The 25,742-nt window shown below is 35.6% G+C and overlaps 2 protein-coding genes and 2 long non-coding RNA genes across 13 annotated transcripts in view; 2 read left to right on the forward strand and 2 right to left on the reverse strand.

The window, feature by feature from the left end:
• LOC147842593 (uncharacterized) overlaps nucleotides 1-16,722 on the forward strand; it is a 195,838-nt gene extending 179,116 nt beyond the window's left edge. The window contains exons 1-4 of one of the 2 annotated variants that reach the window (XR_015497714.1): nucleotides 9,650-9,777; nucleotides 11,341-11,419; nucleotides 11,784-12,114; nucleotides 12,519-16,722. This is a non-coding gene — a long non-coding RNA (uncharacterized LOC147842593). Of the gene's footprint in view, nucleotides 1-9,649; nucleotides 9,778-11,340; nucleotides 11,420-11,783; nucleotides 12,115-12,518 lie in introns of those variants that run through there. The other variant, XR_015497713.1, reaches the window with a different exon arrangement.
• dennd2da (DENN/MADD domain containing 2Da) overlaps nucleotides 1-19,072 on the reverse strand; it is a 40,622-nt gene extending 21,550 nt beyond the window's left edge. The window contains exons 1-5 of one of the 5 annotated variants that reach the window (XR_015497268.1): nucleotides 18,682-18,837; nucleotides 4,243-4,299; nucleotides 4,059-4,136; nucleotides 3,888-3,965; nucleotides 275-370 (exon numbers count right to left, since the gene is read on the reverse strand). Coding sequence is in view for 3 of the 5 variants with exons in the window: in NM_001430991.1 (NP_001417920.1) it covers nucleotides 275-370; nucleotides 3,888-3,965; nucleotides 4,059-4,136; nucleotides 4,243-4,291 (301 nt within the window). In the remaining 2 variants the exon portion in view is untranslated. 5 annotated transcript variants of the gene reach the window in all.
• LOC101886593 (uncharacterized) overlaps nucleotides 17,116-25,742 on the forward strand; it is a 13,398-nt gene continuing 4,771 nt past the window's right edge. Inside the window, exons 1-3 of one of the 3 annotated variants that reach the window (XR_015497686.1) lie at nucleotides 17,116-17,446; nucleotides 17,877-17,928; nucleotides 18,237-18,320. This is a non-coding gene — a long non-coding RNA (uncharacterized LOC101886593). The other 2 variants (XR_015497685.1, XR_015497687.1) reach the window with 2 other exon arrangements.
• Nucleotides 19,719-25,742, reverse strand: part of spag17 (sperm associated antigen 17) — a 49,570-nt gene continuing 43,546 nt past the window's right edge. Inside the window, exons 40-42 of one of the 3 annotated variants that reach the window (XR_015497605.1) lie at nucleotides 22,838-22,950; nucleotides 20,564-20,609; nucleotides 19,850-20,451 (exon numbers count right to left, since the gene is read on the reverse strand). Coding sequence is in view for 1 of the 3 variants with exons in the window: in XM_087264326.1 (XP_087120452.1) it covers nucleotides 20,604-20,609 (6 nt within the window). In the remaining 2 variants the exon portion in view is untranslated. Of the gene's footprint in view, nucleotides 20,452-20,563; nucleotides 20,610-22,837; nucleotides 22,951-23,464 lie in introns of those variants that run through there. The other 2 variants (XM_087264326.1, XM_087264325.1) reach the window with 2 other exon arrangements.

A 25,742-nucleotide genomic window follows, 5' to 3' on the forward strand; every position in this document is an offset into this window, starting at 1 on the left:
CAAAGTCAGTTATTTTTTGTAATTATTTAGCTTGGCATGTTTACTGTTCCAAAATATTATAAATGTTTCCTAAAATAAAATGTGTTTTGTTCATTTTTGGGGGGGATTTTTGTTTGTTTTTTCCCAGATGTTTAAAAAGAACATATTTTAGAGCAGTAATCACAATACCATGATACCGTGAGTTTTTTTATCGAAGGTTATCATATCATCACAAACTTATACCAGCCCATACCTAGTGACAATTATAAAGCAATGCATAAATCACAGTTCTTACTGTCTTTGCTGATTTTCCCACGGAAAGATGAAAATAAGGTACTGATCCTCTTCATTGCTCCCATATCTGGAGAATCTTCACCTGGGAGAAAGACACCTGAACAATAACAGTGCAAAACAGAGTTTATCAAATGCAACCTTATAAAACTAATGCAGAAATCTTCCCTAAAATGCCTTGTTAAATATACACTTTTTTAGCCAGATGTTAGTTTTGACAGCTGAAATGTAAACTCCAATCTCAACCAATGCACTTTATTTTTTTACATGTGATTATTTTAATCAGTCCTTCATCAGCAATTACTATAACCCACAAAACTCTCGCTTAACCTGCTTTGTATGTCATTTATGTAACTTGCATGCCGGACGGTTAACAGTAAAACGTCAATACAGAATTATGACAGCAAATATTCAACCAGTCCTACCAGAACCTGAAAAACCGACTGACAAAATATATACAGTACATGCAATTTATAATCAATGTTGGGTAAAATCAAAAGTAATATATTACAACCCTATCTTTAAAAAAGTAAACACATACTTTCATATTACTTTAGTTAAAAAGAGACTAATTAACACATTTAGTTTCTTTAAAAAAAAGTGATTTACGGTTGTAATATAATACTGATAAAAGTATCTTCACCCAGCGCTGTTTATAATGTAAAAGTACAGTATTATTGAACTCACTCCGGTGTTTCCGTGCGTTTGCCTTTGTTCCTCTTCTTCTAACACTAGAGACAGATATTCCGTTCATGTTTAAATCTTTTGCGCAAAGTTTGTGAGCTGAAGTGATATTTGTGCCGAGAAGACACGGCAGTGGTTTCCTCACACAGCACAAGACCACTGTACTGCCGAGAATGAAAGTGAGAGGAAGCAGCAGCATGTGCGTGGTTTCTGAATTCGAATCAGCGTTCATTCGAACCGATTCCCAATGAATCACTCGTAAGTTCAAGAGAGCCTTACGACTAAACTAAAACATCACAATTTGTTAATCATGATGTAAAACATAGTGCTATTTCACTACAAAAAGCAGTCTTAAGATGGCTTAAAATTTCCGAATGACTCGGTAAAGTGAAGTGCAAGGGACTGATGTAAAGATTCAAACGAGTCTTCAACAGGAGTTCTTATATCTATCGACAGGTTATGCCTTAAAGACGTTAATAGTTTATTTTTCCTCACATATTTTGCCTTCGAATATGAAATGCGGCTTGTTGACCACATTTAGCATAACTTATTTCTTTGTCCCAATGAAATTAAGTTTAGTTCCTAAAGATTCATTGAAAATCCCCCTTTCAGATGCTAATGATTTAACATGAAGCAAGCAATTTTTTTTTTTGCTGCCTTGGTCAGTTATTTTATGTAAAAGTGATTTTATTTCAATTTCTTTTCCAGACTAAATAAAAGTGCACTCTGGTTCAAGATACTTGTTATACACTCACTGGCCTTTTTATTAGGTACACCTTACTACTACTGGATAGAACCCCCTTTTTTGCCTTCAGAACTGCTTTAATCCTTCATGGCATAGACTCAACAAGGTACTGGAAATATTCCTCAGAGATTTTGATCCATATTGACATGATAGCATCACGCAGTTGCTACAGATTTGTCGGTTGCACATCCATGTTGCAATCTCCCGTTCCACGACATCCTAAAGGTGCTCTATAGGATTGAGTTCTGGTGACTGTTCTGATTCTTACACCATCCCCACCACCAGCAGCCTGAACCGTTGATACAAGGCAGGATGGATCCATGCTTTCATGTTGTTGCCATCAAATTCTGACCCTACCATCCAAATGTCACAGCACAAATTAAGACTCATTAGAGGCAATGTTTTTCCAATGTTCTATTGTCCAATTTTGGTGAGCGTGTGTGAATTGTAGCCTCAGTTTCCTGTTCTTAGCTGACAGGAGTGGCACCCGGTGTGGTCTTCTGCTGCTGTAGCCCATCTGCCTCAAGGTTGGATGTGTTGTGCACTCAGAGATGCTCTTCTACATACTTTGGTTGTAACAAGAGGTTATTTAAGTTACGGTTGCCTTTCTATTAGCTGGAACCAGTCTGGCCATTGTCCTCTGACCTCTAGCATCAACAAGGCATTTGCCCCCACAGAACTGCCGCTCACTGGATATTTTCTCTCTTTTTCTGGACCATTAGATTCACATTTTTTGAAGTACTCATGCCATGTTCAAAGTCACTTAAATCACCTTTCTTCCCCATTCTGATGCTCAATTTGAACTGCAGCAGATCGTCTTGACCATGTATACATGCCTAAATGCATTAAGTTTGTGCCATGTGATTGGCTGATAAGAAATAAAGTGGCCAGTGAGTGTATGTCAATCAGTCTACAGGTTCCTTTTTTATTATTAATGTTAAAAAAATCCTGAAGACATTAATAATTCTACATTAGTAATTCAAGATACATTTTAGACTCTATTTAAGGTTTAAGGTTAAATATGAGTTATCTTTATATATATATATATATATATATATATATATATATATATATATATATATATATATATATATATATATATATATATATATATATAGTCTTTATATATATATATATATATATATATATATATATATATATATATATATATATATATATATATATATATATATATATATATATATATATATACAGTTGAAGTCAGAATTATTAGCCCCCCTGAATTATTACCGTCCCTGTTTATTTTTTCCCCCAATTTCTGTTCTGTTCTGGGAAGATTGTTTCAGCACATTTTTAAGCATAATAGTTTTAAAAACTTATTTCTTATAACTGATTTATTTTATCTTTTCCATGATGACAGTAAATAATATTTGACTAGATATTTTTCAAGACACTTCTATACAGCTTAAAGTGACATTAAAACGCTTAACTAGGTTAATAAGGTGAACTAGGCAGGTTAGGGTAATTAGTCAAGTTATTGTATAACGATGGTTTGTTCTGTAGATTATCAAAAAAATTTTTGCTTAAAGGGGCTAATAAATATGTCCCAAAAATGTTTTTAAAAAATTAATAACTGCTTTTATTCTAGCCAAAATAAAACAAATAAGACTTTCTCTTGAAGAAAAAATATTATCAGACATACTGTGAAAATTTCATTGCACTGTTAAAAATCATTTGGGAAATATAAAAAACAAAACAAAAGGGGGCTTATAATTCTGACTTCCACTGTGTGTGTGTGTATATATATATATATATATATATATATATATATATATATATATATATATATATATATATATATATATATATATATATATATATATATATATATAATATAAGACTATATTTTCACAAAATTTACACTATAAACATGGAAGCCTGCGAGTAAAATGTTTCTACCTGTGTCTAAACTCACTTAACTCTCTTTCATGTTTGATGCAGACTCCAAAATGCTAGATCTTATTTTTGACCCAAAACTAAACTTAAATAGCCTACTACTACTAGTGACCACTACCTGCTCCACATCATCAGGTCTGAAAACAGTAGCCTATTTATAGCACATATCAGAAGTCGACCTTCTTTACTACCCTAAACTGACCCAAGGAATCGAATGTGTTGAGGAAACTCCCTGTTTCACTTCAGTATATTCAACAAGTGAAAGTCTTACCTTTGTTGGTATCAATTCCTCCATCTGAGAAAGCTCGTCTTTTGTCTAGATCACTGGGACCATCTTCATGAGACTTTTCTATCGGCCAAGATGATCAGCATCAATACGTTTTTCTTACAGTCTATTTACAAAGCAGAGCAAATATCGATATGTAAAGAAAGGTGTGCTTACGTTCACGTCGATCATTTCTGAAAGAAGAAAATAATCTCCTCCTGAAAGGATTTTCCCCTTCATCAAGTGCTGGTCTCACTGTGTATATAAGACAAATCAATCTTTGATTATCTTGAAACATATAATACTTCATACATTTTCCTTTTTTTATTGATTATTAAAATACATTTCAACTCATACTTACTCTTAGACCGCATGGAGGAGAATGTCCAGGTTTTATGGGATGATGTCATTGTGTCACCTACACCAAAAACAAACACACTTACTCATCGAGTGTCATCCTCTATCTAGTCATATGTCCATTAATATCACAAGAACTCCATTACGATTTGATTATAATTGTTTTTTCAGACAGAGTCTTGCCTTTCAAATGTGAGAAACTTCCCAAGTTTTTTCCCAAGAACCAAGGTCAGAGTCTATTGACTTGCAAAGTAAATATTAACTCAGACTCTTCGTCACTAATGCAAAAGAGTCCAGACACACCCTTTACGTCAGGTGTACAGAGATCACAGATATTAACGACAGGCTTCACATATTTCCATTGCCACTTAACACCAATTCTGTTTTTGGTAACACTTCAGTTTGGAAACCAAATGTTATTCATATTACTTTAATATTGGCTGTTTATTAGTACTGAACAATACAGGACTATGTCAGATTCCACCATGCCTTGGCTTAACAGCTCATAATTATTATTATGCTGAAAATTAAATGTTTGAGGCAAATTTACTGGCATTTTGGAATGTATGTGTGAATGTTTTTTTCCGGAAAAAAATTTCGTAACGTCCACTCCTGTTTGCAAAGCGCTTCTATGAATTTATTGGTAATGTCGTTCCTGATATTTTCCGGGTATTTAACGGTATTACTGTGTGAAAGGGGCTATTGTTTTATGTTCAATCAACTTAAAATTTTAAAAAGCATTAAGTTAATGATTTGTGTTGGGGTGACATGAAAGGATTGTGTGAAACCCAGCATTTTTTTACAGTGTAGCATCATAATGCCCATAGTAAACGTGCACCCTGATCTGATGGAAAAATATAGAAATATGGAAAATATAGGCAAACAAGGTCCTTTTTACAATGCCACATGAAAGTGTTCTTGGAGCTTTGTGACATTACAATTTTATAAGTCAATTTGGAATGTTTTGAAAATGTTTTTGGGTCCTTTTCTTTACTTTGAACATATTGGGAACCTGTCTATGGAGGATGAGAGAGCTCTCGGATTTCATCCAAAATATCTTAATTTGTGTTCTGAAGATAAACGAAGTTGTCAGAGGATTGGAACGACATGAGAGTATTTAATAACAGAATTCCTTCATTTTTGGGTGAACTAATCCTTTAAATGTCCTGTGAAGTGCTTTGAAATGTGCATTTTATATACAATGTGTGACGTAATCTCAACCTAAACACGAAGATAGAGTGGGGCATTGTGTAGCTCCTCCCCTTTAAAAAACAGCCAATAGCGTTTTATCTCCGCTTGCCAGTTAGAGTGGTTAAGCTTTGCATCAAATGAAAAGCAAATGAGAAGCCCTTTTTAAGGGGGCGGGGCATGGCAAACACTAGAGAGCATTTGATTGGTCCCAATTCTGACCATAAACTGAAGTATGAGGTGACGTGAATAAAATTATTGTTCAATTTTTAAGCAGAAGTGACAAACTTCAAGCTTTACGTGTTTATATCAGATTTATATTTTCACATTTTTCACACTGTTTGAGAGCACACTAGCTTATAGATATCTCAAAAACTAACAATACTGATAGCAACTCAAAAACTGTATTTTAAATTGATGGGAGCTCTAATGAATAGTTCCTGTGCACCAGAGACGCAAGCCTGACAAGATGAACTTATAGGAACATTTTAACTGGTTTGCTTAGAAACTGCAACACTTGTGGGCCGCAATACCACAGGAAGTAACAACATTGTGGTGGCCTTTTTAGGGAGGTCGAAGCATCAGCACTTATATCAGAGCCAGAAGTCATGTTCGCGAAACCATCTTTAACATACATACAGTACCCATGCAATGAAGCCACATGCAAGTTTTGTACATCCTGTTTGCACACATCTAGTGTAATGTAGTCATTTAAAAGAGAGGAAATGTGAACACCTGTTATACGCTTGAAAAAAATCTGTTTATTAAAAATAAATGATTGGTTTATGTGCACAATGTTAGACTAACTGGGACTTGTCGCTATATTTCGCTCTTTTGCTGATATGTTTACCTTTTGTTGTCCTCATTAGTCGCTATAGATGTAAGCATCTGCTAAATATGCATTGTGGAATTTTGTTATCTGCTCTGACAACTTTCAATAAATTATTTAACTCTGCAGTTTAATAAAGTGACTTTTATTGACATTTGTTTATAGTTTTAAACTAAATCTTGTATTAGAAAGATACACTCATTGGCCACTTTATTAGGTACACCTTACTAGTACCAGTATGGACCCCCTTTTGCCTTCTGAACTGCCTTCATCCTTCGTGGCAGAGATTCAATAAGGTACTGGAAATATTCCTCAGAGATTTTGATCCATATTGACATGATAGCATCACGCAGTTGCTGCAGATTTGTCTGCTGCACATTCGTGATGCGAATCTCCCGTTCCAAAGATGCTCTACTTGATTGAGTTCTGGTGACTGTGGAGGCCATTTGAGTACAGTGAACTCATTGTCATATTCAAGAAACCAGTCTGAGATGATTCTGTGTTCATAAAGGGATGGACATGCTCAGCAACAATACTCAGGTAGGCTGTTGTGTTGACATGATGCTCAATTGTTACTAATGGGCCCCACACCATTACACCACCACCACCACTAGCCTGAACCGTTGATACAAGGCATGATGGATCCATGGTTCTTTCCATGTTGTTAACGCCAAATTCTGCCCCTACCATCCAAATGTTGCAGCAGAAATCAAGACTCATCAGACCAGGCAACAATTTTTTCCAATTTTCTAATGTCCAATTTTGGCGAGCCTGTGTTTTGGTGAGCCTCAGTTTCCTGTTCTTAGCTGACAGGAGTGGCACCCGGTGTGGTCTTCAGCTGCTGTAGCCCATCTGCCTCAAGGTTGGACGTGTTGATCGTTCAGAGTTGCTCTTCTGCATACCTCAATAATAACGAGTAGTTATTTGAGTTACTGTTGCCTTTCTATCAGCTTGAACCAGTCTGGCCATCCTCCTCTGACCTCTGGCATCAACAAGGCCTTTGCGCCCACAGAACTGCCGCTCACTGGATATTTTCTCTTTTTCGGACCATTCTCTGTAAACCCTAGAGATGGTTGTGCATGAAAATCCCAGTAGATCAGCAGTTTCTGAAATACTCAGACCAGCCCGTCTGGCACCAACAACCATGCCACGTTTAAAGTCACTTAAATCACCTTTCTTCTTAGTTCTGATACTCGGTTTGAACTGCAGCAGATCATCTTGACCGTGTCAAGTTGCTGCCATGTGATTGGCTGATTAGAAATTTGCATTAATGATGAGCAGTTGGACAGGTGTGCCAAATAAAGTGGCCAGTGAGTGTATAATATGTGGATATAATTCCATACACTAGCTATTTAGAAGCATTGAACTGTCATTATATTGTCCTGTAATCATTGACTTCCATAGAATTTGTTTTTCCTACTATGGAAGTCAATGGTTACAGGTTTCAGCTTTCTTCAGAATACCTTCTTTTGTTTTCAACAGAATAAAGAAACCCACAAAGGCTTGGAACCACTTGAAAGTGAATAAATTCACAATCCACAACTGTAAGTAGATGCATATTGTAAATAAATTAATGTTTTAGTTCAGCAAACTGTATTAAATGATCAATGTACAATACAATAAATGTACATTAATCATTTATCATGTCAGAATAATTTATGTTTCTCTTTATCAAACAATCCTCTTTTAACATTGATAATAATATGACATTTCTGAGCTCAGCATATGAGAATGATTTCTGAAGGATCATGTGATTTTACTGAATTTTAAATTGTAGTACATATTTTAATATTTAATAATAATTTGCCATAAAATTCTTGTTTTTTATATTTGAAGTGTTGCATTGTCCCTATTATTATTATTATTATTATTATTATTATTATTATTATTATTATTATTATTATTATTATGTGTTATTTAACTCTTAGTAATCATTAATTTTGCTTTGTATAGAGTACTGGTAAAGCTAATGTTTATTTAAAAGAAGAATCTCCATCCTCTCCCATACGTTTATTGCCATGTTTTCGTGAAAGACGTGGTTATGAGTATACTCTGGGTCTTTTTATAGCGTACTGTATTCCCCACAGGATGACCTCAGGTCAGCAGTAGGTCTTCCTGTTGCCCCAGTGACTCCGTCTCAGCAGTAATGTGGGAATATTTTGAGGATGCACTTCATAACTCTTGCATGAGGCCGTTATTCCAACCTAGCATAGACGTTGACTTGGATCTTCAGATTCAGATAGGGGCTGCATGCTGTTGGGTGCCACAATTTAAGTGTGGATTTGGAAACTTGTAGGATGCTATTAAAAGAATCTCAATGGCAAAATAAACAAGTCTGATCAATTAAGGGAAGACACAAACACAATTTATTTTCAGTGTAATGAGGAGAAAACATCCAACACACACTTAAAAGGATAGTTCACCCAAGACTGAAAATTCTGTCATCATTTACCTGTTCCAAACCGGTTTGACTTTCTTCTGTTGAACACTAAAGAAGATATTTTGAAGAATGTTGAAAATCTGTAACCATTGACTTCTATTATTATTATTCCTACTATGGAAGTCAATGGTTTCCATTTTTTAACATTCTACAAAATATCTTATTTTGCGTTCAACAGAAGAAAGAAACCACTTAAGCATGAGAAAGAAGTGATCAAATTTTGGCTTCTTTTTCTTTCCTTTGAACATTTCGGGACCCTTGCTGTTTATGTTGGTGTCTTGGGTGCACTATCCATTTAAAGGTCCCCTGAAGTGCTTTGAAACGTGCATCTTTAATTGGATGTTTGACGTAATCTCAAATGAAAAACAAAAAGAGGGTGGGACATAGATTAGCTCCTCCCCTTTAAAATAATCAACCAATATAGTTTTGCTTTATCACAGCTGTGCTAATGAGAGTGGATGAGTTCAAGCGCATCAAATAAAAAGCAATATCTGATACTACAGAGCATTTGATTGGTCAAGATTTGATGAGAAACTGAAATATGGAAGACTACAAGCTTACATGCTTATATCTGTTTTATTTCTTTTAAGTGCAAATTTTGTCACTGTTTTGTACCACATGGCTTATATCTTTGAAGACTAACATACTAATACTAATATCTAAAAAATGTTACTTTAATTTCACTGCCCATTTAAGTGTTCCTTTTTTTGCACTTTATCAATTTGTGTCTGTAGATTTCTATTATAATCCGTTTTTTAGGAGTTTGTCTCTCGCACTGAGCCGTAAATATTTACCTCAACAGCACTTAAATACAAATAAAAAACTACGACTCTAACATGCCAGAACAAAACAAGAATTTTGAATCTGACTCAGATTGTTGTGCCTTTTAATATTTATGCAAATCAACACATTTAATTAAGTAAAGTCTCAGTTGTGTATTGTTTTTTTGTTTTTGGTAATACAAAAAAATAGCAGTTTTTAATGTAATCAATCAGCTAGGGGGCAGTATGATGATGACTACTACTTTTGAACCCTATTCACCTGCTGTGTTTCGCATTAAAGCAAGTGGTGCTCACTGCAGAGCCATTTGGGCAGAGCAGAGCTCCAGCGAGGGGGAGCATGAGCTCTCGCTCCTCCTTTCTTGCACTACTTCTATGAGTGATGTCACTGGGGGTGGGGTTAGGGGTGGGGTTGGTGTACGCATTAAAACAGCTTATAGGAGGAGGAGCGAGAGCTCATGCTCCCCCTCGCTGGAGCTCAGCTATGCTTAAATGGCTCTGCAGTGAGCACCGAGGGGTCCTACACTATTATGTCTCTTTTTACAAGATGAAAAATGTGCATGTGAAGTTTCAGCTCAATTTTTCACCTTTTTTTAAAGACACTTTGAAATTGTCTCTTATGCTGTGTTCACACCCGACGCGGTGCTACTGCTAGTCGTGCGTTAATAGCAATAGTATCTGGATGCAGCCTTTATGAAGCAAGCTGAGATTGCATCACTATTGGGACCAGTAAGTGCATCACACAATGCACTTAAATAGAGTGAGTGATGTCACTGTGACGGGTAGGGTTAGGTGATCCCATTAAAAAGCATTGGATGCAGCACAGATTGCACTGCACCATGTCTGCATCCAGACCCCTCTCGTAAATAGACGGGCCAACATTTTGAGTTTGCTCACTTCATTCGTGCGTGAAATTCATTAGCCAGCCTTTTTCTCAAAAGGTGACCTTTTTGCAGTTATTCACCTTATGTTCTGTTTAATAATGAGATTTGAAGACTGCATTTAAGTGACATTTTAAGCACTATTTTTAGCTGGACTAGCTTGTTGGATTGGCTTGTTGGATGGTCATCATAACCACGCTTTTTAAGGTACCAAAAGTTTGTTGAATATATAGAATGAAGAAATAAGAACAAATACTTTTTTTTTTAAATACAGATTTGTCATATAATATATTATTAGAAAAAAGGAATTAAAGTTTAAGTAACACAAAAAAAAAAAAAAAGTTAGCCTATTGTAATTTATTGGGAAAATAACAAACTGGCCAGCATATTCAACTTTCCTTAATCAGAATTTGGCCTTCTGAATAATAATTTTAAAAAATAACGTAATAATATTAATAATGTAAAGCTTAACTTTTTAAAAGTTCATGGATGATAAAAATAGCAGTATTAAAAGTATTAGTATTCAAATTAACTTTAACATGTGCCATTTTTGGTGCTACAAACATTTTTTCCTTTCAAGAATAAGGTCCAAGATTCAAAATGAAAGGGCTACAGTGTATATTTAAATCCATTAGATCCTTTCAGAGGTGCACCCAGCTTTGTGTTAATTTATCAACTCCTTCAGAAACTTTACCTGGATGATGGAAGCTTTCAGCAGTGCTACAGACTGAGCCCAGCCCAGTTTGATGAGCTGTTGTCCGGTGTCGGCAAGAGGATTTACCCTCGGGACACTAACAACTGGCACCACGTCATTCGAGATGCCTCATTCACGCAAATCATGCCGCTGGATGTCTATTCATTGACTTAACATGTAAATCACTCGTGCTTGATGCTTCATCCACATTTGGTGTGAACGCAGCATTAGGCTTTGATCTTAAATTTACCATTTTGGTGAGTTTCAAAAAATGTATCAGCATAGTGGCAGATTCAAAAACAAGACTAAGGATCCTATGCTAATGAGGGAGAGATTGTAGCTAATTCGCTTGTTAAGTCATGACGTATCCGTGACAAATGAAATACTGTTTCCGGGTCCAAGCCGCTGTTGAATTGAGAAAATATTTGTTCATGACCCCTTTTTATCACACGTTAAATTGAATTCTATATAAATCATGGTGTACACAACAGTCTCTGGACTTGCTGCATCATAAAAATCAATATTTTAACAATTTATATAACATTTTATTAGAATTTTAGGCATAAATATACCTTCCCGCGACCCCGCCCATTGACCAGTGTCCTCTCATTGACTCAGTGCATCCAAAATGGGAAGGAGTGAGGTTTGTAAAATTGAGCTTTTTAAATGTTTTTTTTTACTATTATTATTACATATATTTTTGTTTATTAAAGTGCCAGGAACAAAACATTTAGCTTTCAAAGTCGTTAACTTGTTTGTGTTTCAAAATATCATCCTTTTTTAAATGTCCACAATAGTGGACACCAGGACCATCTTAATGTGATTAATGACTGCATGTTGTAGGAGGCAGAACTGAAGCAGAGAGGATTCTTTATAAGATAGTTGAGAGAGACTCTGATTTAGAGTCTGAGAATTAGAGACAATTAGAGAATGACAATCAGTTTTAAATAATTTTTATGTTGAGTTTTGGATTAACATCACTTCTTTTTTTCTTTTTTTGAGTTCGGCTGTCTTTCAGACTAAACTGTTTCAGGAATTTCAATACAAAAGGAAAAAATGGCTTTTGTTTTGTTTTTGTTACATGTTGAATTAATATACCTTTACAGCTATTTCCTGTACAGTTTTGTTGTCTGAGTGGTGGTCGTTTCAAATTAAAATGGTCCTGTGGTCCACTACAGTGGACATGCTGTTAAATTGAAAATAAAAACTCTTAAGTGGTAGAATTTTTTTAACCCAAAGGATGTGGGAGATCACAGAAAAAATATTATTTGGGTCTCAGGAGGCTATATAGATATTGCAGTTGTAATTTTCAAAAGTATTACATCGCTTTGTAAACTTTGATTATTTCCATATGTTGAGCCTCTCACAGTTTGATAAAACGATTGGACCCGGAAGTCGCTTTGTGTGACGTCACACTTAACAAGTGAATGAGCGGGGCTTTCCCTCTCTGATGACACGTTCAAAGAGAGAATGTCAATCAAAGTGTTTCTGCAGGCTGTTTGTATCAAGTATGATTATAAAAAATACAATTAATAATTTTTTTACCACTAGAAGCTGGTTATATTCACAGACTGTTGCCACACAGCTGTGTTTAAACCCCTTATAAAAGTGATTTGTGCATAATAGGTGCCCTTTAAAGGTGTCATGAACATGATCATTTATGGCTGTGAACTGGATAAACTGTCTGACTGTTGGGAAAAGGGGAATCTGTCCTCCTCCTTCACTCCACCTCCAAACATCAATCAATCTCTCTAACTCCACCATTCACTCACCCACTCTTTCTCGCTCTCTCATTATTCAACATTAAAGGCCCTTCATCATGTGGCCAGTGTGGTTGGCCAATAGATGAAATCTTGCTGCACAGCTGTTTTTATCCAACAGCTCATTAACACTGATCTCAAACCACGCTTCATCTCTTTTGTTCAGTCTATTTAAAAAATAAATCCCAACTCAGTGATGACCTCAGAGCAGTCTTTATCTCAAAATATACTTTCAAATCGTCTTTTGAAAGGTAATATTGACTAAGTAGCTCAGAGGAATGCGTTTCTCTTTAAAAGAAGGCTTAGGAAACAGATGTTCCAGCGTGTCTCACGCAGCAAAAACACACTCTGATCGTAAAAAAAAGATGCTTGCTGGAATAACCTGCATTTAAAAGAAGGGACAGTTCACTCAAAAATGAAAATTCTATCAACATTTGCTCACCCTCTTGTTATTTCAAACCGGTTTAATAGTCTTTATTTTGCTAAGAACAAAAGAGGATTGTTGTGTGCAGTTTATGGTTACCATTGACTTTTTTCCCCCACATTGTGGAAGTCAGTGGGACAATCAGCTGTTTGGCTACCAGCGTATTTCAATATCTTTTTGTGTTCAACAGAAGAAACTCATACAAGTTTGGCACAATTGAAGGGACAGTACATAAAAAAAAAATATTTTTGCTGCTTATTCAAACTACTTATATAAAATGAGCTGAATCAACACAATTCTTGAGTCTTTTTTTGGGACAACTTAATTGTTTTATGTTCAATCCACTTTACTTTATAAAACAAGTTAACTTAATCGATTTCATTCATTCATTTTCCTATTTATTAGGAGCTGCCACAGCGGAATGAACCGCCAACTATTCCAGCATATGTTTTATGCAGCAGATGCCCTTCCAGCTGCAACCTAGTACTGGGAAACACCCATACACTCTCACATGTGCACAAACACTTATACACTACGGCCAATTTTGTTTACCCAATTCACCTATAGCACATGTCTTTAAATTGTGGGGGAAACCGGAGCACCCGGCGAACACAGTGAGTCCCAGTCGGGACTCAAACCAGCAACCTTCGTGCTGTGAGGCACCAGTGCTAAAAAACTGAGCCAATGTGCCACCCCCATAAATCGATTTGTGTTGAGACAACATGAAGAAATTGAGTGGAACCCAGCATTTTTGCAGAGTAAATTTTTTTTCAGAGTACCTTTTAATGAGGTTGCAGTGCTTTTCTGGAGTTGGTTTTAACCTTCATTAGTTAATTCTGTTGTGAAGATTATCTTTTACTAAATAAGATTAATAACCGAGATCAAAACATTGTTCACTTCTTAAAATTAAGAGACAATAATCCATGATTTCATGTAATATAGATATAGACTATTGTAATGTGGCTTTCCCAAACACTGATAAATCCAACACAATCTCACGGCAATTCGTAACTTTTTCATTTAGTGGCTAATTCGTATGAATTCGTACGATCTAATTCGTACAATTTAGTACGATTTGCTTATCCCCCAATGACGGTTGGGGTTAGGGGTGGGGTCAGGTGCCACGCCTCCTTTTTAAAATCGTACCATTTTGTACGACTGAACTCGTACGAATTTGTACGAATTAGCCACTAAACTGGCAAATTGTAAAATACTTACGTTTTCTCTTGAGATCAGGCTGATAAATCAGTTACAACTTGTGTAGAGAAAAAAAGATGCATTGAATCAATTACCCCAATTTTAATTTCTTTGCTTTGGTTACCGGTTAGGTATCAGATAGGTTGCAAGGCCCTAGTAATAGTTCCTTTTTATTAAACGGTCTTGGGCATTTTGTAGTCTATTTGTTAGATCTTGAGATCTGCTGACAAAATGTTGCTCCAGGTAATGCATTCCCATCAGGCCCCTCAACAGCCGGCCCTTAGCTATGGAATAACCTTCCATTATGCATTCACTCTGCCCCCACTGTGTTCACATTCATAATGGATTTGAAGAGGCATTTTTATTTCATGTAACACTAAAGGCTATAGTAAATGTTAAGTAAAGTGTTTTGACAGTTGGAAAGGCAAATTATTTTAGCCCATTTTTTGTGGCAATCAGCAAAATACCTCCTATTATGTTACAAATAAGAAACAATGATATGGGTTTTGAAGTAACAACGTTTGCCATATCCGAATGTCATGTATTTAGATTTAAGTGTGTCAAAATAAACTACAAAATACAGCCACTATAAATGTATCAAAATAAAATACTGTTTTTTTGTCTTTAAAAAAAATGAAGGATGAAATTTCTTTGCAAACCTTCCTTCAATAGGCCTATTGTGTCAACCCCTTTACCATTAAATTGACTTAGGGAAGTAAACAATGTTTGATAGCAATAACTTTTTCACCTATAGGGGAAAGTTGTGGCCTGGTTATTGAGTTGGACTTGTAACCCAAATGTAGCTTTTGTGACTCTGAGTTACAAACTACAATCCATCTGTTATATGTACAGCAAACTCATTCCCCCAAGATTCTTTCAGTTCTTCTTTAACTCAAAGAGTCTCGGTTTTTCCTCTTAAAAACACCAGTGCATCATATTTAGGTGTTTTATATTTCTAAAGTTTCTTTGCAATTTCACCTGTAGCACTGACACAGAGAATGATGAAGTTCTCAAGCTCTTAATCTTGTTCTTCAGGACTGATATTTTATATTTTATCCCATTTCTTAAGCAAAGATACTAAAATTGTACACTATCATCCATTATATATTCATGGTCTTAGCATTGCTCGGTACACTATTTTCAATGGTTGTTGACTTGCTCCTGAATATACCCTCACCATTTGTCTGTTACTTTTTAAGCATAATTTCTATCCATACTCCAATCATTGACCACCTTCTTAAAAAATAATCAGTTTCTGTTCTGATCTCAATCTTAGGCAAATAACTGCATAAGAACCAGAGGCCCCATTTTTAAGATGTCATCATGTACTGTAGACTTCTTGCGAAGTATTTCACATTATTTTGAAACTACAAAAATACAAGGCACTAAAGTATTTTGATCCAAAATATTAAGCCATATTCATCAAACTTATCAAATACAGATGACAAAATACTACTTTTGTATTTGAAATACATATTTGAAATTCATGTATCATAAATACTGCCCATCCCTGCCAGTGGCAATAGTCTGTGTTCAAGTTCAAACCTTTTCAAGAGCACAAACCCTAAACGTTAGTGACACTATAGTGATTAAAAACCACAACATATGTGAAGGACATTGTTGGAAGCTTCCTGAAGAAGTTTTGAGTGTAACGGCAGCATATTTAATGAATATCTTTCAAAATATCTGAACAGCTTGCAATTTGTGACATTTTTTACAGAAAGTAAGAAGTTTGTCGCATTCCCCCACCCCTCACAGCCAATCACAATATTTATGGGTTCCTTTAAAGAAGCCGAAAGTAGGGCCTGCGGGCCAAAGTTGGCACATGGTAAGCTTTGATTTGGCCTGCCATCCCATCAGACAAGAGAGGGTAAATTTTGGGAGGGTTGGGAATGGTTAATACCTTTACTCCATATTGTCATTTCTAATTTAACGAAAACTTTCATTTGTTTGTTTTACTTTAACGTACAAAAAAACTTACTTTAAATGTTTCAATATGTTGTAAATTATTATTATTATTTTTGTAATGAACATCCTGTTGCTCAACGGATACACCACAACACAGAAATCCTCAGTAAGCAAATCAAGACAAAGGCAGGTGCAGCTTGACTAGTGCATTCACCATTTGTGCTTTAAATGGAATTCCCATTAAAATAGGTTACCTATAAAGCGTAAAAAAAAATGCATAGAATGCATTACTTAATCTGATTAAAGCCATTCATTCATTTTCTTTCGGCTTAGTCCCTATATTATTCAATGGAATGAACCGCCTACTTATCCAGCACGTTTTACGAAGCGAATGCCTTTCCAGCCACAACCCATCTCTGGGAAACATCCACACACACTCATACACTACGGACAATTTAGCCTACCCAATTCACCTGTACTGCATGTCTTTGGACTGTAGGTGAAACCGGAGCACCCGGAGGAAACCCCCGCGAACGCAGGGAGAACATGCAATCTCCACACAGAAACACCAACTGACCCTGAGACAAGGCTCGAACCAGCAACCTTTTAGTTGTGTGGCGACAGCACTACCTACTGCGCCACTGCTTCACCCCTTAATTAAAGTCATGTTTCTATGATGTAGCTTGATATATTTACCTTCAGCCCACGGCTCTCAATCAAGTTTGGTATTTGACCCTCACCCTTTATAACAAAAAAGTTTGGGCACCCCAGCTTTAAATCTATCTGTCAAAATATTTTCTTCTTCAGAGCATGCGCACAAACGTCGCGTTTAAAGAAGCCACGAGCGCAGTATTTTCAGACTAACCGATCTTTTAAAATGCATGAATGTGCAGATACGTACTGACTAAAGGAGAGTGAAGCATTAATAGCTGAGCTGAAATCTGAGGAGTGCTCTACGGAGCTCAGCGGAGCGGATAACCTCAGTCAACCGACAAGCATGAACACGTGTGCGGTTCGCAGCCTCACCTTAAAGCAGGTCATTATTTAATGACTGTTTCTTCTGTCTGCACAAGAGCGCTGTTGTTCTACATGGCAAGCACTAAAGCAGGTAGTATTCAATGTTTTATGCACTATTGTGGACTGTTCTGCTCTTAACAATTCAATTCATCTTTATTTCTAAAGCGCTTTTTGCAATTTAGATGTTAAAGCAGCTTAATATGTAGACGGGGTGCCCAAACACAGTACTGGAGGTGCCAGTGTCCTAAAAAGTTCAGTTCCAAACCTAATCAGACATACATGAACTAGCTAATTAAGCTCTTACTAGGCTTTCTAGAAACATCCAGGTGTGTTGTTGAGGCAAGTTGGAGAGCCTGGGCACCCCGAATTTGGGCACCCCTGACGTAGAACATCATAAAACAGTACATCCTATTTGACCCAATTTTCGTTTGGTCACCCATTTGTCGTTTTGCTTGAAGCACGCGTTATAAAATGGCAAGTCCAGTAAGTTCCTTCACGATTTTCTTTTATTTTTCTTTCAGGGGACTAAAAGGACCAACGTTGTCTCAAACCACTAGAGGGCACTTTAACAATGTTCACTCAAGTTCGTGTCTATTTCTTATTTTTTTCTTTTCATTTGAATATTGCCAAAGAACAAGCTTTCATGTATGGAGGTAGCAGGGATTGTGTTAAAAAAGATATTTTCTGATATTCTACATAGCTATTTAACTTACAGTGTCCACTACAATGTACAGTGGACTTCCAATACTTATCAGCGCTTATGTACAGTGTTATGATTTGAGGAAGTTATTTAGTTTTCACTGTTCTCTATATAGAAAATTCAAAACAGCAATAGTTTGAGAGTGTTTCGTGTGTAAAATGTTTCAATGAATATGTTGCAGCAACAGCTCTGACTACGACTACCAGATTTTCCTGTAACTCGAGTCTTCCAACGGACTGTTTCTTCATGAGATCAACAACACAAAGTAGGCAAATATAAAATTTAGCTTGTGAAATTTTCATTAATTGTCATTTATCCGATTATTTTCTTAGATAAAACATATTGATAATGTATGTACACAAATAATTACATGCAATGACTATATAAAATCTGCATAATATTATAAACATAAACATGAAAGTGACCAATGTTAAACAATTCAAGAGTTTTTCTGTGAATCTCTTCATATAAGCATCACAATTTCTTAGAATTTCCTGTTGATCACCCTTTAAACACTTTCTAAACTACGGCAACCTTTGACGGTTAACAGGTGTTTCTCTGAAATGAAAGCCAGCATTATGGATATCAAAGCATGCCACAGTAACACTGTGCTCAAGGTGACTTACCGCAGTGGAAACTCTTTCTCCGAGTTGTATCTTGAGAAGGCTGGAGATTTTCGGTTTGATTTGTTCAAATATTTACTGCATCACCTCAGTGTGTTAGCAAACAGATCCACATACACGCAGTCATCCCATGCCAGTTTACTTGCTGAACCAGTTCTCTCTATTTTCTTTTCCACCTGGAGCAAGTCAGATCCTCTGTACCATGTGATTCCTCTTACCTTTTGTCCTCTCGCAGTCACTTCACAATGCTCTCTGCGAGTGTGTTTGCTTTGGTGTTTGAGCCTTGAATCACTTTACCGCGCTTCTGCTTTCATTTAGAGGAAGTGTTCAATGCAACAGGAGAACTGAAGCGGACTGGGGATTTCCTTTTTACAAACGCCGATACTTATCAGGCCTTTCTCTTACAGGTGCAGCACCACTAAATGAAGCTATAAGACACAAATTCTGTGCACTGAAATTTTAAAAATACTGTATCAACTGAAAGGCGACTGAAAATTTTAGGTTTCAGTTGCAGGCTTAGTGGTTAGCACTTTCGCCTCACAGCAAGAAGTTCGCCAGTTCGAGTCCCAGCTGGGCCAGTTGGCATATCTGTGTAGAGTTTGCATGTTCTCCCCATCTTGGTGTGGGTTTCCTCCGGGTGCTCCGGTTTCCTCCACAGTCCAAAGAAATGATTTATAGGGGAATTTAAAAAACTAAATTGGCCGTAGTGCATGTGTGTAAATGAGTGTGTTTGGGTGGGTCCCAGTACTGGGTTGCAGCTAAAAGGGCTTCTGCTGTGTAAAACATATGCTGGATAAGTTGGTGGTTCATTCCGCTGTGGTGACCCTTGATGAATAACGGGACTAAGCCAAAGAAATGAATGAAATAGCACAGTTGCCACTGTGTGTGAATGGGAGATTGTACAAGAATGAAATATACCAACAACAACTGTAAAAGATAGAATTATTGAGATATTAAGGTTAAGTATTTAAGATAGAATAAAAAGTTAGTACTCAGTTATGTTAACAATAAAACCCAATATTTGATAGCGTGGGTCTTTTGGGAACTTTGTATTTTTTTATTCATATTTTATGGATTGTGATATTTAATTGTACATTTATTTTAACATGTATTTTAATTACATTTTTCTTTAGGGTGACTTGTAACATTCTGTTCAGGGACTACATATTCTGGTAGATTAACAGAAATGTTTTTATTAACCCTTGTGAACTGTTCAAATGTACCATGTATTGTTATGTTAGGGATAAAAACAACCACTAAATTAAACTGCTGTAAAAATGCATCAGATAAATATTTTATTCAATTTTTTTTTTGCATAAATCTGTTAATTCAGTCCAGATCAAAACTACTGAATTGTTAAGAAAACTAGAGAATTTTAACTTTTTAATTTGTTATTTTTATTTTATTTTTTTCAAATTCATAATTCATGTCACTGATTTGGTGAAAAAACAACAACAAAATGACACATTTTTTTAATTAAAAAGTAATTGTGGACTGGATTTTTTTAAAGTCTTAGACGTGAACGATTATTAGTAAAAACATTGGCTTTGCATTGTTTTTTTATTGATTTTCATTTTTTCCTCCCTAATTTACTGCTGGTGGTTGTTTTTGCCTCATTGACTTCCACTCTAACCACATTTTTTTGATTGCAAAACCATTTCACCATATAATCATGCATTTTTGATTGTTGGTGGTTTTCCCTGTTGGGAAGAGGAACAATTTGTATTTTTTACTGTTGATCATTGGTTGGCACCATTAACCCTTTAGATAGGCCTGTGTGAAAAAAGAAAGGAAAAAAAAAACTTAGTTTCCAGGTTTTATATAGAGTATAACAGCAAATTAGAATGTGTGTCTGTGAGGGTGAGAGTGACATCTGAGCTCTTACCTTGATGTGTTTGAGAAAATCATAATATCCATCTCAGCTCTCAGAACTACATGAAGTAAACGAAAACAAAGACTGTATTTATGCACTATTCATTGTGGTTATAATGGAGATCAATGAGGCAAAAACAATGCATCAAAGGCAATATTGTTTCACATGTCCAAGGCTTTGATAAAAGGTTCAAATAAATCCAGTCCACATTTACTTTTAATATTGAAAAGGCGTCATTTTGTTTTGTTTTTTCACAAAATCAGTGACATCATTTATGAATTTGGCAATTAACAAATATTTATCTGATGAATTTTACTGCTGTTTAATTTAGTGGATAATTTCATCCCTAACATAACAAAAGGCTAGTAAATTTGCCCAGACTGTATCATTGAGTTTTTAAAAAACCAAAGCATTTTCTCAGAATATGTGTTAAAATAAGATTTGTCACCAAAAATCATTCTGCTAGCTGAAACAAAGAAAAAAGACAAATTAAGACTCAAAATCACCCCAGCGTGGATGAAAACATCCTCAACAGTACAGAAGGGCTAACGTACAATGTCCCTAGTTAAACAAATGCAGACATGGCAGCTGCTGAATCATTCTTATACTATGCTTTTCCATCTACACCCATTTAATGATTTTTCATTGCATGAATACTTATAGCGAGGGTTGTCACTTTCATTATTAATTTTCCTCTAGTGTTATTATTTAAGTTAAGTAATTATTTTCTTGGCAGACCTGTTCTAATTCTTATAATAAAACATCAAGTGTACTGGCTAATTTGGCAGAGAATAGCTATATATAAATGCACTTAGTAATATTTCATCATGTCACATTTTATATTAAGCATTTGCATAAGCAGGAATTAACAGGAGCTCGTAGAAATAAAGTGAACACAAACAGCTCACAAATTCAAGGAGGCGACATTTCTGAAATTGAATTAAAATTGTGGAGTGTTAAAATTCATGGAGTTGGTTTTATCTGTGCATGTTGCATCACAGTTCTGTTTCTTTTGCATTGCTGAGACTTATAACCAATCAGTTACAAGTTTATTCTTTTAAATGGATAATTTATGTGCAATTTCAAAGGCCCAATCCCAATTCTATTTTTGTACCCCTTTCTCTTTTCGAAATTTACCCCTAAGAAATGGGACACAAGTCATCATATGACATCGTGATCTCTTGCTTCATATGAGATCAGACAATCGTGACTGCTCTAGTTATTCCAGTTGCTTTATTTTTTAGTATTTATCTTCAAGAAATCACGGAAGGCATATATTATGTTATCATAATGATCTAATGTGGCAATAAGATCATAACTATACTGTGCATTTACTCAGTGGCCATATTCATCCATGTAAACACACCAAAAACAACATTAACAATATAGCAGACACTGTAAAAAGCTCATTCCCAGCCACTAGACTTTTCTGACAGGGTATTCGAGTGCCATCGAGTATCAGAATATTGTGAGATTGCTGTACAGGAGTTATTATGGATTATAGAAGAAATCTAGCAGTTTTTATTTTAGCGTATTTTAAAGCATGACTGTAAAACATATATGCGCTTATGAATGTATTAAAACACATGCTTGTTTTTTGTAAAAATTTGTAATAATGACAAAAACTACGTCCAGGTGCAGCTATGCTGACATTGTGGCTGGTGTATTCTGGGAAATTTTCTTACCCCTTGGTTTCGGTTGTGGTCCTGAAAAATCTCTGTTCGAAGGGCTATCTACCCCTTCCCCTTAGTCCTACACCTTCAAGCTAAAGAGAACTGTGGCATCCTCACCCCTTCACGGGAACGCACAAAACGAGCAGGAAGGGAAGGGCTAAGGGGTAGAATTGAGATTGGGCCAAAGTTTGTGATAATGCTACCTTTTTATTGTATTCTAGTTGATTAAACTTTAGGTGTGCTAGACAGTTGCCGTTATAGATGTAAAACAAAAGTCAAATAACGCCACAATATTTTTAATGGCCAGATTCAAAGTTGGTTTGATATTTATGAAAACATCTACTTTATTTTTTCAGGTATGGGGTTTAGATGACTTATCAGCCTGACTCCGTTAAGAAATTAATTTGTCGTTGAAAATTTGGGACTGATGTTTTGGACTGACATTTCCAATCAATGTTGCTTAAGCAGCATTTTTTGATGTTGTTGTTGACAGATGCCTTGGGAAACTATTGGAAGTTTTAAGTACATCCTTATTTGTAGAGTTCAGTTCCCCATTCTGAAATATTTCCATTAAATTATTACTTAAATATTATTGTTATTTCAAAAACCTCACAGGATTTACTTCTGCCTCATGAATGAGTCCTTGGTGAAACACTGGACGCTGGGGAAGCACAGCAAATACAGAGAGCGAGAGAGAGAGAGAGAGAAAGAGAAGGAGTCTAGATCCTGATGGAAAACAAGAACAGTCACATAACAGGTCTGCCCGATCTCTAAACATTGCAGATATCAAAATTATATGCTTGCTTAATTATAGCTTATGCTAAATTACGTTGCTGAACAGCTAAAAATAAAATCATAAATATAATAAAATAGTAAACCTGTAAAATATAATAATAATAATAATAATGATGATGGTGGCACAGTGGGTAGTACAGCAAGAAGGTCGCTGGTTCGACTCTTGGCTGGGTCAGTTGGCATTTCTGTGTGGGGTTTGCATGTTCTTCCTGTGTTCGCGTGGGTTTCCTCCAGATGCTTTCCCCCACAAGTCCAAAGACATGTGAATTGGGTAAGCTAAATTGTCCACAGTGTATACATGTATGTGTCAGTGAGAGTGTATGGGTGTTTGCCAGTGATGAGTTGCAGCTGGAAGGGCATCCGCTACGTAAAATATATGCTGTATAAGTTTGCGATTTATTCCGATGTGGAAAAAAGGGACTAAGCCGAAAAGAAAATCAATGAATGAATAATAATAATTATAATAATAATTTATTTTAAGGTGCCTTTCTTTACACTCAAGTTCACCGTACAAGACAGCAAGTTCAGTCAGTTCAGATGAAAAGAAAACAAATTTAAAGTCAAAATATAAGCAATTTAAAAAAACAAAAAAAAAATTATTAAAGTGTAAAATAATAATTAGTATATCTGATTATGTTATGCAAATATTATTGGCATTATATGGAGGGCTGGGCCTTGTTAAAAAAAAAACTGATATAATACCAGTACCGATACTGTAAATTTGAAAATCAGATTACATAATACATCTCAATTAAATAGATTTCAGTTAAACAAGAGCAATTTCATGCAAGTTTTGTGAGGTTCACTGCTGCATCCTTACATTTCTTAATCACTTGGTTGTTTTTAAAAAAAATGAGCATGTGTGGTTTTTCAGGAGACATTCGGATCTATTTTAGCTATTGAAATTTAGTACTGAATAAGTTTTCGATACTTTGTATTAAGGCAATTCATTCAGTACCTAAAAACTATTGAATTCGATATCCAGCACTAGTTATAAGTATTGTAACTAGCGACTAGTTGTTAGCAGCACTGGTGGATGTTAAATATTAAGGTTAATGAAACATGTTCAAATCTCTATACTGTTGTACATTTAACAATTTTACAATGAAAATCATGCTCCAGTTTAATGCAATTTGTTACTTGTTATTGTGATTTTGTATGAAATGTATAGAAGTTTTAGAGTTTAAATGGTATAAAAGTAAATCTCTGAAATATTCTATTAAAGGGGTGGTCCACTATGATATCATATTTTAAACTTTAGTTGATGTGTAATGTAGCTGTGTCAACATAAACAACATCTCTGAATGTAAAAAGTTCTAAGTTCAATGCAAAGGGAGACCTTCGTTTTTACAGAGTTAGCTTAGCAAAGCCTACAATAAACGAATTTTGGGGACTACAAAAAATACTTCAGCCCCCCTGTGAGATCACAAAGGTTTATTTACTGCACACACAAACTGCGCAGCTAAGGGCCTGGGCCAGAGGCGCTGTAACGTTATAGCAGAGATTAAGGTAAAAATGCGTCTAAACACGGCTGTTTCCACAGAGCTTCGTCTGTTTCTGTATTTGGGCTTCCAAAGGACACGACACAAAGACAAAAGTGCTTACAGTTCAATATTAATTATGTTCCAGAGAATTATAAAATACATAGCAAGCATGATTAGACAAAACAGCTCCAGAATCTCTCCCAGTTCAGTGCTGGTTTCGGCTAAAATCTCCTCAAAGCAGAAGTTGTGAACTACAACCTGTAAGTGTTTTTATTTGTTAAAACTGATCATGACATGTACAGTGTCTAGCGTTACCCGTATTCTGTAGCAACTGTATTTTGTAGTAAGAGCGGGCCTTTCAGATGAACTAAGAAATATAACAGTGGTTTTCATGTTAGCTGAGTAACTGTGTATAATCAAAGTGAGATACATGAAAAAATAATGCGATTTGTTCAAGTGAAACATGAGCACACATTGCTTTGCATCTTATAAACACAACCAAGCCTTAAAATTACATTCTGGACGACCCCTTTAACATATTACTTAAATATTATTGTTACTCCAGAAACCTCGCAGGATCTACTTCTGCTTCATGAATGAGTCCTTGGACTGAACTCTGGGCAAGCACAGAAGATGCTGAGAGAAAATCCTGACAGAAATGTAGTACTGAATAACAACACATTTTTTTTCGATATTTGGTGGCATTAAGGCAATTCATTTGGTACCTAAAAAGTATCAAATTTGATACCCAGCCCTAGTTATACGTAGAATAACTAGCGACTTGTTATTAGCGACACCAGTGGACGTTAAATATAAAGGTTAATCAAATATTGCTACATTTTACAACTTTTATGTTTAATGCAATGTGGTACTTGTGATTACTTGTGTTACTTGTCATTAGGGCTGCAAATATATCGTCTTAACATTGATATCGCATTGTGCGCATCCGTAATAGTCACATTGCTGGGTCTGCAGTGTTAAGGCGGGATTATAGTTAACCAAGAAACATAGTTAATCGTGTTTGTGTTTTAAAGGCCTGTAAATGTCATCATGCACAATAAATTATCATGTTTTTAACTTTAAGAAAGATTGATTGTACTTAAGTATATTAAAATATTTTAATTGATATTTTTGCTCTACTGTTTTTAATCAATACTTTTGATTGGTTTATTATATTTAATGCAGATGCACTCTACAAAATCATCATAATCAACGTAATATTGTGTAAATCCTTTCGTA

The sequence above is a fragment of the Danio rerio genome, chromosome 8, assembly GCF_052040795.2.
Source record: "Danio rerio strain M-AB ecotype USA chromosome 8, GRCz13ab, whole genome shotgun sequence".
NCBI classification, from domain to species: Eukaryota; Metazoa; Chordata; class Actinopteri; order Cypriniformes; family Danionidae; genus Danio; species Danio rerio.